This window comes from Lithobates pipiens, unplaced genomic scaffold (genome assembly GCF_037356315.1).
Source record: "Lithobates pipiens isolate NorthernLeopardFrog02 unplaced genomic scaffold, aLitPip1_a1.2 Scaffold_22, whole genome shotgun sequence".
Taxonomy (NCBI): Eukaryota; Metazoa; Chordata; class Amphibia; order Anura; family Ranidae; genus Lithobates; species Lithobates pipiens.
This window is the reverse complement of record NW_027507784.1, coordinates 67,294,275-67,314,757: the sequence shown is the minus strand read 5'-3', so window position 1 is coordinate 67,314,757 and position 20,483 is coordinate 67,294,275. Positions and strand designations below refer to the sequence as shown.

Genomic DNA, 20,483 nt, shown 5'->3' with positions numbered 1-20,483 from the left:
TAGTTAAAGGGGTTGTAAACCCTCGTATTTTTTCACCTTCATGCATCCTATACATGAAGGTGAAAAAACACCTGGCAGTGACCAGCCTCCCCCAATTTTACTTTCCTGAGCCCTGGAACTTCACGTGGCGGGGACACGCTGTCCCTCTGCCTGGGGTTCTCAGCTCTTGATTGGATAGATTGATAGCAGCACAGCCATTTGGCTCCCGCTGCTGTTAATCAAATTCATTAACACGGAGGGCGGGACCGAGTCATATATTCGGCTATGGATGCCAAATGATGGACTCTGAAGCGTGCCCACAAGGTAACCCCCCAGGAGTGTGCTTCTCGAGGGGGTTATCTGATGTGGGGAGGAGCCACGGGAGCCGCCGGGGGACCCCCGAAGATGGTGTTCGGGGCCACTCTGCGCAAAACGAGCTGCACAGAGTGGCCCGTCGAGAGAGAGAGAGATATATCTCTCTATCCCTCTACCTCTATCTCTCATATATAGCTATCTCTATCTCTCATATATATCTATCTCTATCTCTCATATATATCTATCTCTATCTCTCATATATATCTATATTATATTATATATATATATATATATATATATATATATATATATATATATATATATATATATATATATATAATTTATTTTTATTTTTTTTAAATAATCAAAGCTTTATAATCACTTTAGCGGACGTGACGTTCTGTTAGCTGCGTATGCGTTCCACCACTGCCATGTATGCTAATCTAACAGAACACTACCCTTCAATGTGAACTATAAGGTCCTGAGTAGCTGTAATTATCTCTACAAAAAAAAAATGCTGGGTGCGCAGAACACCTTAGAAAATCTGTGCTATTCAGCCCTGTGCTTACAATTCACCAATGAAATAAAAAGGATGATTTGTTATTGTCAACTTATTTTGTTTCTCCTCCATCCTCCTCCAGTTACGGGAGGCATCACAGAGGAACAGTTCCAGACTCATCAACAGCAGTTGGTGCAAATGCAAAGACAGCAGTTGGCTCAGCTACAACAGAAACAGCAGTCCCAGCAGTCGTCGCAGCAGATACATCCAAAAGCACAGGTACCGTACATTGTAATTTACAAGTAGTCTGCCTGCGTAAGGTTGCAGCATACAAAGCTTTTGCTTTGTAAATAGTCAGATGAGTGAACATTTCTCAGATTACCATAACTTGAAAATCTAACTGTTTAGGTGAAAATAAGGCTTTAAATGAGTGGTTCTCAACTCCTGTCTTCAGGACCCACTAAGGCCCCATTCACACCTGAGCGTTTTGTAGCTTGAAGCCTGAAGCTACAAAATGCTGGAGGGAAAAAATCTATTATTCTCAATGGAGATGGTTCACATCTCCACTCCATGTCGCCTGAAGCTCAAACAAGTTCTGGACCCTTTTTTGTCACTCAAATCGGGCAGATTTGGGCATTTTCTTCTTTTTACATTCAATACAATAGATAGTGCTATGCTAATAAAGTGGCAAGTGTCTAATATATCAAAAATAAATTAAATCAAGGAATATATTATATTAAATTATCCCAGAAGAAGTACAACGTATTTATGTGCTTTCCGCAATCTGGCCGCAACAACCAAAAGTGCAGAGTGCTAATTGAAATTAGCACTCTGCACTTTTGGTTGTTGTAGCCAGATCTGCACTTTTGGTTGTTGTGGCCAGATTGCGGAAAGCACACCATATGTTGTACTTTTCCTGGGATAATTTAATATAATATATTTCTTGATTTAATTTTATTTTTGATATATTAGACACTTGGCACTTTATTATTGAAGCTAGGGCAGCACTATATATTGTATTATATTTATTTTTGGTTGGCTGGCCTGTTTTGAGTGCTTGAAGCTGTTTTCTTTCTTTTATTATTTTTTGTATTTAATATTTCTCTATTCATTTCTTGCGCTTGAGTATTTTTTTTTTTTTTTTTTTATATTGGTGACCTTTTTGCCCTGCACAAAATCGTGGTAAAAACGCTGCAAAATTGTGCGATTTTTTTTTTTTTTTTTTTTTTCTGCCTGAAAGCGCTACATTCAGGTGTGAATGGGGCCCAACAGGTCAGGTTTGCAAGATAACCGAAATACATCACAGGTGATATCATTTTGCTGCTCAGTGATTTGCAGTATTCTAGTCTGCATCTCCCCAAGGTAATACTTAAAATCTGGCCTGTTAGTGGGTCCTGAGGACAGGAGTTGAGAACCACTGCTTTAGACTTAAAATTCAAAAAGCTAGATGTTTTGTTTGTTTTGTTCTCAATTTTCAGTGTTCTTTTCAAGTCCAAAAACTACCTGTTGCAGAATTTCATGTGAAACGAGCATGTCTTTTGCCACAGTGTCTTGCTAGTGGCAGATATTGAACATGTTACTGCAAATATGTTGTCGCTCGTTTTGGCTTTCTATAAAGTCTGCCCTGTAGAATTTATTCCTAGCACTTAATGTAGGCTGCCAAATTGTTGGTGGAATTGCAACTCAGGCAGTGTGTAGAGCTAATAGAATGTTTTAATGGTCGCACTGCAATCAACACCTGTTGGGTTTAGTGTGGTGAGGTTCAGTATGTTCTGCAGGTGATGAGGTGGGCATTCTCATCTTTTGACTGTTCATCGATGAGCTCACTACTTTTCCAGAAGACTCAATGTGATAACTGGAATCCTAGGTACCCACCACTATGAACTCCTTCCTCCCTCACTTCCCATACTCTCCTGTCTCTTTGCAGCCTGGTTGTTTTTCCCTTTAGTCCCTGTTCATATAGGCTACTAGCTGTGTGCCCAGTAGCACTATGTCCAGCTGTATCCCAATGTGACATGTGGGTGCAGGTCCCCGTATTCACCCAGTGTGCTTTTGGGGTCCCACGGCCACTCGTCCCCTTTGACAAGACCATAATGGGACATGGGCACAGGTATGCACGCAACACCTGTGCATCCCCCTGCTGGTAAGACATCTCTGCACACGGCATGCAGCTAATTACCCTTTAATCCAAACTCGCTGGGTTTTTTTTCTCTCTTTTTTCTTCTACTGTATTTAAAGGCTAGATTGTTGGAGAGAGTGACTCCTCCCATCTTCACAAGGCTGGTTGTAGACTCCTCTTACCTTATTTACTGGGTTATCTTCATGACTCATGTCACTTCTGGGTTCTTGCAGCCAGCCTACAATGAGTCTCTATGGCTCGAAGCCTCTTTGGATGTGACTTGAGTATCCCACAAAGCTGGGTGCTTCAGTGCCGTAAAAAAGGATTTATACCCCCTTATCATTTTCCACATTTTGTCATGTTACAAACAAAAACTTAAATGTATTTTATTGGGATTTTATGTGATAGACCAACACAAAATGGCACATAATTGTGAAGTGGAAGGAAAATGATAAATGGTTTTCAACATTTTTTTTTTTTATTTTTTTTACAAATATGTGAAAAGTGTGTCGTGCATTTGTATTCAGCCCCCTGAGTCAATGCTTTGTAGAACCCCCTTTCATTGCAATTACAGCTGCAAGCCTTTTTGGGGATGTCTCTACCAGCTTTGCACATCTACAGAGTGACATTTTTTGCCAATTCTTCTTTGCAAAATAGCCCAAGCTCTGTCAGATTGGATGAAGCGCGTCTGTGAACAGCAATTTTCAAGTCTTGCCACAGTCTCTCTGGCTTTAGGTCTGCACTTTGACTTGGCCATTCTAACACATGAATATGCTTTGATCTAAAACATTCCATTGTAACTCTGACTGTATGTTTAGGGTTGTTGTCATGCTGCAAGGTGAACCTCTTCCCCAGTCTCAAGTCTTTTGCAGACTCTTAACAGGTTTTCTTTTTAGGATTGCCTTGTATTTGGCTCCATACATCTTCCCATCAACTCTGACCAGCTTCCCTGTCCTTACTGAAGAAAAGAATCCCCACAACATGATGCTGCCACCACCGTGTTTCACGGTGGGGATGGTGTGTTCAGGGTGATTTGCAGTGTTTGTTTTCTGCCACACATAGCGTTTTGCTTTTAGGCCAAAAAATAACATATTGGTCTCATCTGACCAGAGCACCTTCTTCCACATGTTTGCTGTGTCCCCCACATGGCTTTTTCGCAAACTGAAAAATACTTCTTATGGCTTTCTTTCAACAATGACTTTCTTCTTGACACTCTTCCATTAAGACCAGATTTGTGGAGAGCACAACTAATAGTTGTCCTGTGGACAGATTCTCCCACCTGAGCTGTGGATCTCTGCAGCTCCTCCAGAGTTACCATGGACCTCTTGGCTGCTTCTCTGATTAATAGTCTCCTTGACAGCCTGTCGGTTTAGGTGGACCTACCATTTATTGGTAGGTTTGCAGTTGTGCCATACTCTTTCCATTTTTCGGATGATGGATTGAACAGTGCTCTGTGACATGCTCAAAGCTTGGGATTTTTTTTTTCTTATAACCTAACCCTGCTTTAAACTTCTCCAACTTTATCCCTGAACTGTCTGGTGTGTTTCCTGGCTTTCATGAAGCTGTTTGTTCACTAAAGTTCTCTAACAAACCACTGAGGGCTTCACAGAACAGCTGCATTTATACTGAGATTAAATTACACATATGTGGACTCTATTTACTAATTAGGTGACTTCTGAAGGCAATTGGTTCCACTAGATTTTAGTTAGGGCTTTAGGAGTAAAGGGGGCTGAATATACAAATGCATAATAAAATAAATACAAATGCACGCCACACTCTTCAGATATTTATTTGTAAAACAAAAAATTTGAAAACCATTCATCATTTTCCTTCCACTTCACAATTATGTGCAACTTTGTTGGTCTATCACATAAAATCCCGATAAAATACATTTACGTTTTTGGTTGTAACATGACAAAATGTGGAAAATTTCAAGGGGTATGAATACTTGTTCAAGGCACTGTATTTGCTGGGTATGGGTATTTACAAAAAAAGCTTTTTTTTTTTTTTTTTTTTTTTTTTTTTTTTTTTTTTGGAAGAAAACATAGGGTGGCACAGTGGTGTAGTGGGTAGCGCTCTCGCCTAGCAGTAAAAAGGGTTACTGGTTTGAATCCCAACCACGACACTACCTGCCTGGAGTTTGCATGTTCTCCCTGTGCCTGTGTGGGTTTCCTCCCACTCTACAAAGACATGCTGGTAGATTAATTGGCTTCTGTCTAAATTGGCCCTAGTATATGAATGTGAGTTAGGGACCCTAGATTGTAAGCTCCTAGAGGGTAAGGACTGATGTGAATGTACCATGTATATGTAAAGCGCTGCATAAATTGGCGGCACTATACAAGTACCTTAAATAATAATTTATATGAATGTAGAAAGAGGGTAAAGGTCCACTTAGTGTTTTGTTAGCCCAGCATTTCATATTCCTGATCTGTGCCAGCTGTACCATGTATACCTTGTATGAAAAAAGTATCCTGTTCTTTTTTGTATTTTGTATTGCTTCCTATGTGTGAAATCCCTGGTGATCTTGCCAGTCCCTCTGCTTTCCTATTAAAAACTGACCACGCTAAGCTAAACTATGCTGGGAACACAGCCTACTTTTCTCCAATGATCAGATGTGTCCCAAATGTTTTGCCTTTCATTTCAGTTTTAGGGTTGTTTTACAAGGTGATAATTTACAATCACTTTATGGCTCTCCCTGTTACAAGATTGTGCCTGTACGGCCTTCATTAGGCCTCTTGCACACGATCTGTATTTTCACACGTATGCATCTGCACAATTTTGCGCGCATAGATTGAAGAATACACTGCGCTTGTTTACATGCCTGTGTGCATAGGCACATTAAAATTAATGGTCTGTAGTTTAGCTCAGTAAAAAATATAAGCTGTACTGAGCTTTTTCAAGCTGCAGTGTGCAAATGGACTCATGCTGTATCCATTTACAGATCACTGAGACCGATGCGCAGTGAGATATTACATGTTAAAAGGTCTAGAGAACTGTTGTGGAGGCTTCTATGGCACCACCTGTAAGACAGAAGTATTACACCAAAGCGTAGCTGTCATTTACTAACTTTGTTTTTACCAGGAAACCACTTTCCTATTGAATTGGAGTTACATTGTGTTTTCTTTTTCAGGGCTCTGGAATTTCTGACTGCATGTCCAAGACACTGGACTCTGCCAGCGCCCATTTTGCTGCATCCGCTGTGGTCCATTCACCAGCGCCAGGCCGCAGTGAAGTGACCAAGGATCAGAGTACAGGCCACAGCAACCTGAACGGTGTTGTCCAACCTCCAGGAGGTATGTTTTTATTCCTTGCTGTTTTATCATGTTTAAAATACCATTTAAAAGCCTTTACTTTAGGTTAACAGGGTGACAGCTTTTTTTGGTCGTAGTAAATTATGTTCAGTTCATAAACCAATTCTCAAGTGGTTGTACAGATACACCATTCTTAAAAGGTTATCTGCCACATTATACTGTTATCCACACAGGTGTGAGAGAACTGCCTCATCTTTAGGGTAATATGTAAGGATGGAAATGTGGGAGCTGCCAATGTTTTCTTTTTTTAACCACTTCAAGACCAGGTCTATTTCTGACATTTGTTGCTTACAAGTTAAGTAGACCGTAGAGAATAAAATGACGCTTGTTGCAATATTTTGTCACACTGTATTTGCACAGAGGTCTTTCAAGCGCAATTTATTTTGGGGGGGGGGGGGGGGAATACATGTCAATGAATTAAAGAAAAACAAAACCATAAAGTTAGCCCAATTTTTTTTGTATAATGTGAAATATTGTTAAGCCGCGTAAATAGATACCGAGCATGTCCTGACTTAAAATTGCACACACTCGTGGAATGTCGACAAACTACGATAATTAATCTCCATAGGCGAGGCTTTAAGCATTTTTAAGGCTTACCTCTTTAGAGTTAGAGGAGGCCTTGTACTAGAATTATTGCTCTCGCTCGAACGATTGTGGCAATACCTCACAAGTGCGATTTGAACACCGTTTACATTTGCGGGCTCAAGTTACATATACATTTTTATTTAGTGTGCGAGCACGGAGGGCTGGGGTGTTTTTAAACTTCTTTCTTTTCTTTTTTTATACTGTCCCTTTAAAAAAATAAATTCCTGATCGCTTTTATTGCTATCACAAGGAATGTAAACATCCCTTGTGACAGTAATAGGCAGTGACAGGTACTCTTTATGGAGACCCCAAACCCCTCCTCTGCACTTCAAAAGTATTCAAAATGCCATAAACAGCATTTTTGAATACTTTGGATTTTTTTAAACTGGCACCGTTGGCTGCCACCTAAACTGGAAGTGAAGTCGCTTCCAGGTTACTACATCAGAGATGCAATCAAAGTCGATTCTGGCTTTGTTCGGGTCTCGAGTCAGCTGGTTGCTCTGGTCTTCCGGTTGCACGGGAGACCCGAGCAGGGAGGAAAGGGGGATGTCCCCTCACCACTGCTTGTAATCGCCAAGCAGCAGCTTAGCCACATCGGTTATAATTACAAGAAAGCCGCCCGTCTGCTCTATTAAAAAAAAAAAAAAAAAACGGTAGCTGCAGGCATCACCCCGGTACAACTACTTCAAGCAAAATGACAAATGGGCACGTGATTTTGCAGGAAGTGGTTTAAGGCACAAACTTTGGGGCATCCTTGTTTTGGCTTCACTACGTGCTGTTTGACCTGGAACCAGCATGCAATGCCTTAGTTTTGGCTTCATTTGCCACATGCTTGTTCTAAGGAAGTAACTCCTGAGGCAGTAAAACGTGATTAAGGTGATTTTCCTCCTGATCTGTATATTCTATTTTGACAGGTGCTGTCACTTTGCCCTGTGTCTTTTTCAAAAACAAGTCACCATTGGTTGGCTCCATATATCTGTTCTTGACCTGGGATGGCTCTCCAGTTTATCTCCTATAGGATCTGTAGTTAAGCATCACACTAGACATAGATGGACAAGGCTTATAAAATCTGGAATAAAAAGGTGAAAGATGGGAAATTAGAGAGGCTTAATCCACATCAATGCTCATTAAACTCAGTGCACTAGTACTGTTGTATAGTCCCACTGGCATTAGAATTCTAAGTTATAATGTTCATACCTCACATCATTGCCAGTCAGAAGACTTGTTGATGTCAAAGATCTAACAGTAACCTTTTTGTGTGTGTGTTTTTTTTTGTTTTTGGCTACCCAGGGAACGCTAAGACGCTGTACTCCACTAACGTGGCGCTATCATCCAGCCCTGGAATCTCTACCGTTCAGCTTGTACGGACAGTCGGACATCCCACCACTAACCACTTAATCCCAACCTTATGCACAAGTACACCCCAGACCCTTCCTATGAGTAATTCCTGCCTAACGAACACCGTTCACCTCAACAACGTCAGTGTTGTGTCACCTGTCAATGTGCATATCAACACAAGGACTTCTGCTCCATCTCCCACAGCCTTAAAACTCGCCACAGTCGCTGCCAGCATGGACCGGGTGCCAAAGGTTACTCCAAGCAGTGCCATCAGCAGCATAGCCAGGTGTGTATTGGATCAATAAGTTGACACTCGTTTATGTTGCTGTTGAGGCTTCCGCTTTATTTTCTGTGTTGTGTAGGATTTAGAAGTGTGTGTGTGTGTGTGTGTGTGTGTGTGTGTGTGTGTGTGTGTGTGTGTGTGTGTGTGTGTGTGTGTGAATTTCAAACCTGCCAAAATATTAGTCTTACTGTTTAGCCACTCTTGTAATTGTCACACTCCTGACACACTGTATAGACCATGTTCCCAGCCTTGAGCTGTGCAGCTTCATTTGTCGCCTCCTCAGTTGCTCCCTGCTATAGGACTGTAGATGCTTCCTGTGTTGTCCCCTCCGGTAAACTTGCCTTGTCATTCACCCAGTCACTGTTGCTCACACTGTTAATATTGCTACTTACCAATTGATTTCTGGTCTGCATTGGACCGGGAGAAATTGGAGTGACCCTGTCACTTTCAAAAGAAGCCTGTGCTGTAAAGGAAAATCGGTGTCTGCAAATCCTGCCACTTTTCTGCTCCCCGGTCGCTGCAGGTGTTGGATATTTCTGGGTGTGTCAAATACCCGATTTCAAGCTCTACTTTCCATTTTGATTCTTTAGCTTTCATGGTCTTTAGTTCACGTTTAAAGCTGATCTCCATTCGCTCATTTCACTAAGGCTCGGTTCAAATATATGTAAATTGACTTCTTTTTGCACAGCATCCGATTCGCATGAATAACACTGATTTCCATTGAAGCTGTTCATATATCTGCAGTGCATCCAGTGTGAATTTAAAGTGTCCTGTGCGTTTTCTGAGCACTGTGGTGCAGTTCAGTTGCGAATTCCAGGCTCATTGAGTTTTATGGGAACGCTTCTGAATCATGTGTGTTCAGTTGTATTCAGGATTTAGTTCAGGATTTCAGCACTGATTGCTGTCCTACTACAGGAGTTGACACCCTTTATCTACTGTGTATTGGCCAGCACTGAAAACGCAGCTGTGACAAAAATCTGTTCCTGAGCCTTGCAAATTCACATCAAAACACACCTGAACAAATGTTTATTTGCTGTGAATACAATTCACACTGGACATGTGTGATCCCAGCCGAACAGTTGTAGTGGCTGTGTGCACTTCAGAACTGCATGGAGCCTCAACTACATTCTGTATATAATGCTGTGCTCCAGGATAGGAACTTCTCACCCTGCTCCTGGAACAAAATCGAGTTGGACAGAGCACTGCTTACCCATTCACAGGAAGCTGTTTTCAATGAATGAATACAAGGCTTTTAATTGGCTGAAGAAGAGATTAAGACATACTTCATTCAGAAAATACAAAGTTTCTTGTGAATGGCTGCAAAGCACTCAGCCTGACTTGACTTTGTTTCGGGAGCAGGACAGGAAGTTCTTGTCCCACTTTCAGAACTCAGCACTGTATAAATGGTATGTAGCCCCGGCTACAAACATTATACAGCATTCACTGGTGCTGCATTTACTGGTGAAGCAAATAATTAGTTTTGAACCAGTTTTGAACTATTTAAAACTCCATTATAACCTGGAAATCAGCTTTAAAGTGAAAAAAATTAAAATAAAAAGTGAAGTGATTGCTGCAGATAGCAGAGGAAGGGGATAGCAGACAGAAATGACACTTGGTGCTCTGGATTAAGACAAGTACAAACTATAGAGGGATATGCTTTGTTCATATTTCATGTCTGAGGTTTATAACCACTTAAGGGAATTGGCTTCTGTAATCTAGGCCCCAGTCAGGAAAACGACAACGTCAAAAATTGACGCTCTTTTTTTTTTTTTCTCAAACAAATAGAGCTTTCTTTTGGTGGTATTTGATCACCCCTGCAGTTTTAATTTTTTGCGCTATAAACAAAAAAACACATTATTTTTTACATTTTGCTATAATAAATATCCCCCAAAAATATATATATAAAAAAAAAAATATATATATTTTTCCTCAGTTTAGGCCGATACATATTCTTCTACATGTTTTTGGTATAAAAAAAGCAATAAGCAATTTATTGATTGGTTTGCGCAAAAGTTATAGCGTTTACTAAATAGAGGATAGTTTTATGGCCTTTTTATTTTTTTTACTAGTAATGGCGGCGATCAGCGATTTTTTTTTTTTTTAATTTCATAATCTTTATTCATTTTCAACATACTTTTACATAATAAAAGCAAAAAAAGCATTCTCTATAGCATGTGTAGCACTTATTTCACCTTTACAAATACAGTAATACTTTAGTGAGTAATAAAAAAACCTTTAGAAAACATTCCTATCCATGATGTGTCAATATTTCTTCTATCTAACCCCTCTTTTCGCTCGTTGCTCATATAGTCCTCCTTCCCCTCCTACTTCCTCTCTCTCTACCCAGCTTTCACCTCTCCCATACCTCATTCTGGGTATCTCATTCTATCCAGCCAGGGTTTCCACATCTTTTTAAATTCTTTAAAATTTCCTCTTCTCAAATATATCACCCTCTCTTTCCATATTGTCTCCATAGTTGCTGTCTGCCAGTCCACTACTGAAGGAGCATTTTTTGCTTGCCACCTTTGAGCTAACAATCTTCTTGCCTGAAACAAACATCTCAGTATTGCTTTATTGGTATGTCGCGATCTCCCTATTGCTTCACCCAGACCCAGCACACATATCCTGGGATCACCTCTGATCGTTACACCAAATGTTTCATTCAAGGTGGTAACAATCTCTGACCAGTAACGAAACAATTTTGGGCATCGCCAGAACATGTGAGCTAGGTCTCCAGACTCTTGACATCTAGGGCACCTATCATCTGCTCTACGTCCAAAGCTGAACAGTCTTTTTGGCGTATAATAGGCCCTATGCAGCAGCATTAAGTGTGACATCTTCTGGGCGGGCGAAACTGAGATTGAGTAACCATCCTCCAATATTTTCCTCCACTGTTCATCCGTGAATGTTCCCAACTCCTCCTCCCATTTCCTTCTGCATTTAAACCCTTCTGGGCTTCCTATACTTCCTTCACATATAACTGGATATACATCCGCTATAAATCCTTTTGTCCTCACTGGGGCCTTTAATCTGGTAAAAATAGGGGAGCTATTCCACACAGGACCTTGCCTATTAAATTGTTTCCCTAGGGCGTGTCTGATTTGAAGGTATTTATAAAATGATTGTTTGGGTATATCAAACTCTGATCTTAAAGCACTAAATGTTTTTAATATTTTCCCTGTATATAACTGGGCCAACCTATCTATCCCTTTAACTTCCCAGTCTTTATATACCCCTATTTCTTCCATTTCCTGCAGGTTCCGGTTGTCCCACAATGGGGTGTACTGAGTTAAGCCTCCCAGGCCTTTAATCGCCTTAACTGCCTTCCACACCTTTACTACTAGTTTTATTGTGGGTATTTTTTTTTTGGGAAATGAATTTGCCTCCAGAGCTTCTACCATATTCTTATGGGGTGTCTCCGTTAATATTAAGGCCTTATTAATTCCTCCACCCATCTCCTCACTCATGTCCAGGTGTTGTAATTGCGCAGCTAAAAAATAGCTCCTTGGATGTGGAACTGCCATTCCACCTTTTCTTGTAGGTAATTGCAAGGTTTGTAGAGCTATCCTGGATACTCCCCCTTTCCATATAAGTTCTCGGAATAGTACCTCTATTTTCCTAAACCACATTATGTCTACCCAAATCGGAGAGTTATGTAACACATACAACAACTGAGGCATCCATACCATTTTAATCAAGTTACATCTCCCTGCATTCGATAATGGGAGTCTTTTCCAGATTTCGATTTTCTTCTTGAATTTAGCTATTAATGGAACCAAATTATCATTTATATATTTATTAGGATCTTTTTGTATGTGTATCCCCAGGTATTTCATGCGCTCCACAACTTCCAGCTGCGCGCCTGTCCCTGGGCTTTGGGCCCTACTTTTATCCAATGGCATAAGAACTGATTTTTCCCAGTTTATCTCCAGGCCAGAGAACCTCCCGAAATCTGAAATAAGTTTCATCCCTTGTCTGAGGGACTGCTCTGTGTCCCCCAGAAAGAGGAGAATATCGTCCGCATATAGCGCTATCCTCTCTTCCCTCGTCCTCCTTTGAAAACCGACCATATTCCTACTGGATCTAATTGCAATAGCTAATGGTTCTATTGCTAGGGCAAAGATCAGGGGTGACAAAGGGCACCCCTGTCTTGTCCCCCTCTCTAGAAAAATCCTATCTGAATATTCATTATTGACCCTAATTCTAGCACTAGGGCCGTTATACAGAGTTTTTACCCATGCAATAAGATTAGGGCCAAACCCAAATTCCCTCAGTACCCGCCAGATATAGGGCCATTCTAAACTATCGAAGGCTTTGATTACATCTAAAGCCATTATTGCCTTATTGCCATCATTCTCTATAGGTACCTGCATATTAAGATATAGTCTTCTTATGTTTGTGCTTGTAGTTCTGCCCGGGATGAAACCTGTTTGGTCGGGATGTATCAGCCTGGAAATAATTTTATTCAATCTAATGGCTAATACTTTGGCTAATATTTTAGCATCCGCACAGAGAAGGGAAATGGGTCGATAGGACTGTGTTTCCAATGGGTCCTTCCCCTCCTTGTGTAAGACTATTATTGTTGCCTCAGTCATTGAAGTTGGCAATCTCCCCTCTTTTTTTGCCCAGTTAAATACTTTCAGGAGCTCTGGAAGCAATATTTTACTGTAATATTTATAGGTTTCCAAAGGAAGACCATCTGGCCCTGGGGATTTCTTATTGGCCATTGCTGCTACTGCGCACTGGATTTCCTCAATTGTTAATGGGGCTTCCATTATCTCATTCTCCTCCTTTGTTAGGGAAGGCATTTTGATATTCGAAAAGAACCTATCCATATCCTCGCCAACCTCTGTCCCCCGTGAAGAATACAGTTTGGCATAGAATACCCTAAAGGTATCAGTAATCACTGAGCTCTGTGCTGATATTTCTCCTTTCTCAGTCCTTATTACTGGGACAGTGGATGGCGAGGAGTTACTTCTTACAATCTGTGCCAACATCTTTCCTACTTTTTCCCCTTCCCCATATTCCACTTGTTTCTGGAACAGTTTTTTATTCTCTATTTTCCTAATAACCACTGCCTTGTGTTCCCGTTGTTTCTCTAACCATGTTTTTTTTTTCTCTGGGGTGGGGTTTTCTATATAGGCTCTCTCTGCTATTACTAGATCCCTTTCAACCCTATTCTCCCATTCATTAGATGTTTTCTTAACATTCGCTACCTGTTGGATAAGAATACCCCTAAGATAGGCCTTCAATGCATCCCATATTACTCCAATCTCTGCAGACCCGCTGTTAAACTCCACAAACTCTGCCACACTGAACAGCACCCTCTCGGGGTCCCCAATTAGCTCAAACCACACTGGATTCATATTCCATACTCTTGGGGGCTTTATCCCTCCTAGATTTACCGAAACTGTCACTAGCGAGTGATCTGACACCCCTCTAGGTTGATAAACTATTTCCTTTACTACACGGCTTGCCTCCTCATTCCCAAGGACTAAATCTATCCTTGAGAGTGAGGAGTATGAGCTTGAGAAACATGAATATTGTAACTGGTCCGGGTTACGCTTTCTCCATATATCAGACAGGCCCCCCTCCAGCAAAAATCGAGACAGCCGGGTTTCAGCCTCCGTTTGCATATATATTCCTGGTGGAAACCTATCCTGGCTTTTATTTATAACCTCATTAAAGTCTCCCATTACTATAACAGGAATCCCCGATTTGTCCGCTATAAATTCCATCAAATAATATAAAACTTCCATTTTAAATGGGGGAGGAATGTAAACATTTGCAAAAACATACTCCTGATTTTCAATTACACAGTGTAAAAAGATAAACCGCCCTTCTTTATCTATATTGATCTGCCGACAGGAGAACGCCACCTCTCTCCTTACCAACACGGCCACTCCCCTCGAGTAAGAGGTGTGGACTGAATGGTACTGGACTTGAAATTTCCTACTCTGAGTTTTTAATATAGTTTCTTTACTTAAGTGTGTCTCCTGTAGGCAGATCAATCCTACTCCACACTTTTCCAAGGTGTCGAACACTACTGCTCTCTTTACAGAGGCTCCCAGCCCTCGGACATTCCAAGAGCCAATATTCAAAACTCTGGACTGCATAACTCTAGGAAGTGTGGAAAAAGGAAAAAGAAGAGCGAAAAAAGAGTAAAACCTGAAGGCTCAAAATTAACATTTAAATTGCTTGAATTCCCTGACGTTGAGCAGAAATAATCCCTGCTTCTCCCTCTATAGTTCATGCCGAAGAGGCGAATGCAATGGGGGGATGTAAAAAGAATAGTGCAATCCCACTTAGTGAGTACTTTAATAAAGCTATACCATCTTTTATACTCCCTAGTGTCATCCCTTCTCAGTTTCCTCTTGTGAACGTGAGATCCAAACCTTCTATCTACACACACCATTACCCCGTATTTACTCATTACTTTTAAATTAACATCTATGACTGTGCAAGTATTACCTATTTCCTTTTCCTGAATTTTGTATGCTTCCATCTTCCCTGTTCCCTCCCCCCTACCCTCTCCATACCTTTCTAGGTTACCCCTAGGGGTTTTTACCGTGACCACTACACTCCCACACATACCCTCATGCTCCCCCCTCCCCACTCCTTCTCTCATGCTTCCATCCCCGCCCACCTCCCACTCCCCCCCAATACTCAACAACCCCCCCTTTTGACCCTCCCCTTCCTCAAGCATAAATTCTTACTATATTGTGTGTCATTCTCTGCACCCTGACTTTAGTGTATCATCTTCCCTTACTTCATTTACAGTGCACCCATTACATCCCCCCTTCGCTAATCTTCCCCTCTCCCGATAAAAGAGGGAGGGGAAAGGGAAGAAAGAAAAAAAAAAAAGGAAAAAAAAAAAAGAAAAGAAAGGATAAATGAAGTGAAAAGGGGGTCATACACATGCATATATAAAAAAGAAAAACACATCATTTCTTCAATAACTGATCTCCCTTCTCCTGCATCCATGCTTCTACCCTTGCCGGCGTATCAAAAAATAAAGTCTCTCCCAATGCTACTACCCGTAACCTTGACGGATAGAGCAGAGCATATGTAATGTCCAATTTCTGGAGTCTACGCTTGACTTCTATAAACTCAGCTCTGCGCTTCTGCAAATCAGGGGAAAAGTCAGAGTAAAACGAGATTTTAGCGCCCTTGTAGCTGACACTCCCCATCTCCCTGGCCCTCCGAAGCAAAACAACCTTATCCCGGAAGTTCAAAAATTTGATTAGTACAGATCTAGGCTGACCCCCCCGATGCATAATTCTAGGCGGCACTCTATGTGCCCTTTCAATAGCAAATTGTTGGGAGAAAGACTCTCTGCCAAACATTTCAACAAGCCATTTTTCCAGAAACTCAGCTGTGTCAGAGCCTTCACACTTCTCGGGGAGGCCTACCAGTCTTATATTGTCCCTGCGGAGTCTGTTTTCCAATTCATCCAGTTTCCCTTCATATTTGCCCATCTGTATTTTTAAATCTTTGACCTCTTGATTTAATGGATACACCTCATCTTCAATCTGAGAAATTCTACCTTCTGCTGCTGTTAATCTGTCAACCGTTAACTGAAGTTCCTGCCGTATAAAGGCCAGCTCTTCTTTAATACTTCTTGTTTGATCGCATAGCTCCAATAACGATTGTTTGCAAACGTTAACAGCCCCAAGGACCTCCTTCAGCGTCGGCTCTTCTTCACCATTTATTGGGTGTACCAGCATGGGATCTGACTCTGATCTTCCAATTGCACCCGTATTTTTGTTATTTATTTGTTTTACGCCTGTTTGTGACAGTTGCCCTTGACTCTTTCTATCCGTTGGAGGTTTTACTAGACTCCCCTGTCCCCCCTTGGTTGGCGTATTATCGGGAGTATGAGCATGGGCATATTTTTCCAACTTGGCCGCAGCAGCTATCCCAGCTGTTGTTGCAGTGAACTGGGGATCTTTTTCTTTATCTTTTTCTTTGGCAGATCTCAAAGATTGCGCCCCCACATTTTCCTGCCTGACATGCTCCTCCCCCCTCCTCCTTGCAGACATCGTTCAGATCCGTAAGTGTCCCCGGGAAGAAAAAAAAAAAAATTAACGTTTTTTGAAGGGGGGTAAATTTCCCTAGGCCAAGGCAAAAAAAAAGGAGGAGAGGTCGGCTTCAGCTACTCCGCAGTCGGTCCAGAACTTTAAACATGAGTGGATTTGATTTGAACTAATTTCTTAAAGGGAAAGCAGCAGCAGGAGCTATTTTTTCCAGTATATGTATTTATATATTTCTTTCTTACTGCAACACTTTCCCCAAGGATAATACAGCGTTCACAACAACTCCCCTCTTATTTCTCCTTTAAATCAACTCAAACGGGGCAATGATGGGGGGGATCTGGCTTGAAATAAAACGTCTCTCCACAGTCACTGCATAACAATATATAATATATCTATGCCTTTAAATTTCTTCGCTGGGTTTAGCTGGCTTTTACCTGGAAGTGGCTGTGCCTCCTCCCCAGTCTCAGTGATGTGGCTCCTCTCTCGAGCGGATCTCACGGGATTTCACCTTCAGGGGCTGAGCTGAGAGATCTCCCCTCCGTTCACCCTCCTCCACACACCGCCGGTGCTCAAAAGATCCCACCGCTCCGCCACACACTGCCTCTCCCGACCGTCACCAACCACTGCTGGGCACCACAGGTCTCCCCAGCACACCGAGCCAGAGCCTTCTCGTTAGGGAGATCAAACGGGGATGTCACAGGCGCCGCTGATACCAGCTCCCGTCAGCGTGCAGTGAGAGCACACATCTCTCTCACACTCACTCCTCACACACCGCCGCCATCACCATCCGGTCACGCCCCCCCGCGATCAGCGATTTTTAGCATGACTGCGACATTATGGCGGACACATCAGACATTTTTGGGACCATTGTCATTTAATCAGCAATTGGTGCTATACAAATGCACTGATTCCTGTGTAAATTAGGCTGGCAGTAAAAGGGTTAACCACTAGGTGGCAGTGTAGGGGTTAAGTGTGTCCTAGGGGCATGTTTCTAACTGGGGGGGGGGGGGGGGGGCGTGGCTGTGTATGACACGTCGCTGATCTTTGCTCCCATCACATCTAGGCAGAACGGGGAGATGCTTGTTTACATTAGCATCTCCCAGTTCTTCCTCCCCGTTCTTCCTCGCAGCGGTGATAGTCAGCGGGACCCGCAGTCTGACTCACGGAGGTTCTGGCTGGTGGCTGCGTGCATGTGATGGCACAGCGGCAAATTTGAAGGGATGTACCTGTACGCCCATTTGCCTGTCTGTGCCATTCTGCCGACGTACATCGGCGTGCACCAGTCGGCAAGTGGTTAAATGACTCAGATCATCAAACTAATTTTATTATTACAAAAAGATAACCCGAGTAAATACAAAATGCAATTTTTTAAATGATGGTTTCATTTATTAAGGCAAAAAAGCTGTCCAAACCTGCCTGGCTTTATGTGAAAAAGTAATTGCCCCCTAAACCAAATAACTGGTTGTGACGACAACTGCAATCAAGCATTTGCGATAACTGGCAATGAGTCACATTGCTGTGGAGCCCATCCCAGGCCGGCCACGCCTTGGAAGGTTCCCCACTGTTCCAAGTTATCTCCATTTGTGGATAATGGCTCTCCCCGTGGTCCACTGGAGTTCCAAAGCCTTAAAAATGGCTTTGAAACCTTTCCTAGACCGATACATGTACATTACTTTGTTTCTAATCTGTTCTTGAATTTTTTTTAGATTGTGGCATGATGTGTGGCTTTTTGTGATCTGTTAGCGTGCTTCACTTTGTCAGACAATTTCTATTTATGTGACTTCTTGATTCAACTGGCATTTATCAGGCCTTGGTGTGGCAAGTGAAATTTAACTCGGCTTTCCAAAAAATTTGTGGCTACTCACAGTTCATTCATGATTCAGCATTGGAGGGGGCAATTACTTTTTCACATAGGGCCAGGCAGGTTTGAACAGCTTTTTTTCCCTTTTAATAAATGAAATAATTAAACTGCATTTTGTATTTACTTGGGTTATCTTCGTAAAATAAAATTTGTTTGATCTGAATCATTTTAAGTGTGAGAAACCATGTAAAAAAAAAAAAAAAAAAAATCAGGGGGCAAATACTTTTTTTTTTTTTTTTACACAACTGTATGTATGTGTGTGGGTTTATTTAATAAAAATCTAAATAAATGTTAACTTTATTGAAGATAGATATCAGCTTTACGTGGCATTTTATATAGCTTCTTTGTCCTTCTGAATGTCAAGAATGCAAAGACCTCTGTGGTAATAACCATTCTATTTATTTTTCATTTTTTTTCTTTTTTCAGAGAGAACCACGAGCCGGAAAGGTTGGGTTTGAATGGAATTGCAGACACAACAGTAGCAATGGAGGTGACATAACTTCAAAGCATGGACTTTGCCTGACTGTTCAGGCTTTACCTTTCCACCGAAAATGCAAAGCGCTATTCTCTGCGGATCAGAGCGCGCTAACATGGACCTAACCACAGACTGTGTATGGGACATCTTCCCATTCCACTCTATGTATATTTTGTAAAATTGGATAAAATCACTACCTTGTAAAATAGTTTATTTGTATCATCCATATTATTTCTGTTACTTGAATAGTTGATATTCATCATCATGCTTTTGCACTTGAATTTGCAACTGAATGGATATAAAAAAAAGAAAAAACAAATCTTTAATGGGATCATGAGCATGAAATGGGGTCCTGCATCACTTGTTTTAACTATTTATTTTGCCATGTTTACATTTTGTATCTTGTACAAATAAATCCAACTTTGTGTCTGAAGCAAACGTCAAAGTGGGGCCATTTCCTGTACACAGAGGAGCTGCCGTTTGTTTTTTTGTTTATTTGTTTTATTTTGTTTTTTTGTTTGTGACTAAGCCAATAGCCACCCCGTCAGCTCATGCATTGGTGATGTCACCTGTCTCTAGTGAACTGATTGGTAGCTTACCTCTTATTGGCTCAGCCTGCAAAATGGCCGCTTCTTGCTGTGTATAGCTAAGCGGCCCAGCTTAAACCTTCATAGCTAGGAAAAAAAAAAACCCTCTTGTAATTTTTTTCTAAAACTACATGTAAAGTTTTCACTTACATTTTTTTTAAAAAAAATTATTTGACATTCCCAACCCCCCCTCATACCCTTTTTTTATTTGTAATACTCAGCACTTCATTGTCAGATACAAAGTTTGAGGCAAAAATAGTATTTTCAATTACCGGGGGGGAGGGGGATTAATGCATACAAAATATAATGTAGACACTCGCTCTTTTCCATATATTTTGAATGTACATTTCTATTTATAATTCCAGTTTATAAGAGTAACAAAGTCTATTGAAGGAAAGAAACATTTGGCACCTCAGCTGCATAGATATTTCCATTTTATCTTAAAGAAACGCCTATTTTATTCCTCCCTCAGACTTTAATGAAGGATTCTGGTGAGCACTGTATGGATATGAAATGTTTGGTACATTAGTATAAATTGTAACAAAATTGGTGTCAGTAGTTTTGTGTATGTATATGGGCATGAAGAGAAGCCATAAAGAAGAATCAAAGTGAGAAATGAATTGATCACACCCGAAAATAAGCATCGTATCCAGCACAGAAATATAATACTAACTTGATGATGATCTGAGTCAAACCCTTTTAGCCGACTCCAAAGTTGCGTGATTTTCATTGTAGCCCAACTTTGAAGTGACTCTGAGACTTTTACACTCTCTGGCATTGAAGTTGTGTCAAAGTTGCATCAAAATAGTGCTGGAACCTTTTCTGAAGTCACAGCGACTTCAGTGGTGTCAATTGGAATGGTTCTCATAGAGATGCATGGCATTCCACATGTCCTGTGGCTTGGGGTCTCGAAAGTCGCATCCTAAGACTCCGTTCACACTGCTGCAACTTGGAATCCGACTTGTGAGACCCCAAGTCCCAGGACATGTGAAATCCAATGTTTAGTCAGTGAGGGTTTAATTAGCACTACTGAAGGGGTTTCAACTTTAGAAAAAGTTCCTGTACTACTTCTTGAAGGCGACTTCTATCCGACTT

The 20,483-nt window shown here is 41.3% G+C and overlaps 1 protein-coding gene across 1 annotated transcript in view; it reads left to right on the top strand.

Moving 5' to 3' along the window:
- The window catches only part of EPC2 (enhancer of polycomb 2), a 108,414-nt gene extending 88,476 nt beyond the window's left edge, over positions 1–19,938 (top strand). Inside the window, exons 11-14 of the mRNA XM_077447731.1 lie at positions 936–1,072; positions 6,043–6,205; positions 8,099–8,432; positions 18,753–19,938. Coding sequence (XP_077303857.1) covers positions 936–1,072; positions 6,043–6,205; positions 8,099–8,432; positions 18,753–18,825 — 707 coding nt within the window. The 3' untranslated portion in view covers positions 18,826–19,938. The remainder of the gene's footprint in view (positions 1–935; positions 1,073–6,042; positions 6,206–8,098; positions 8,433–18,752) is intronic.
- Positions 19,939–20,483: the final 545 nt, after the last annotated feature.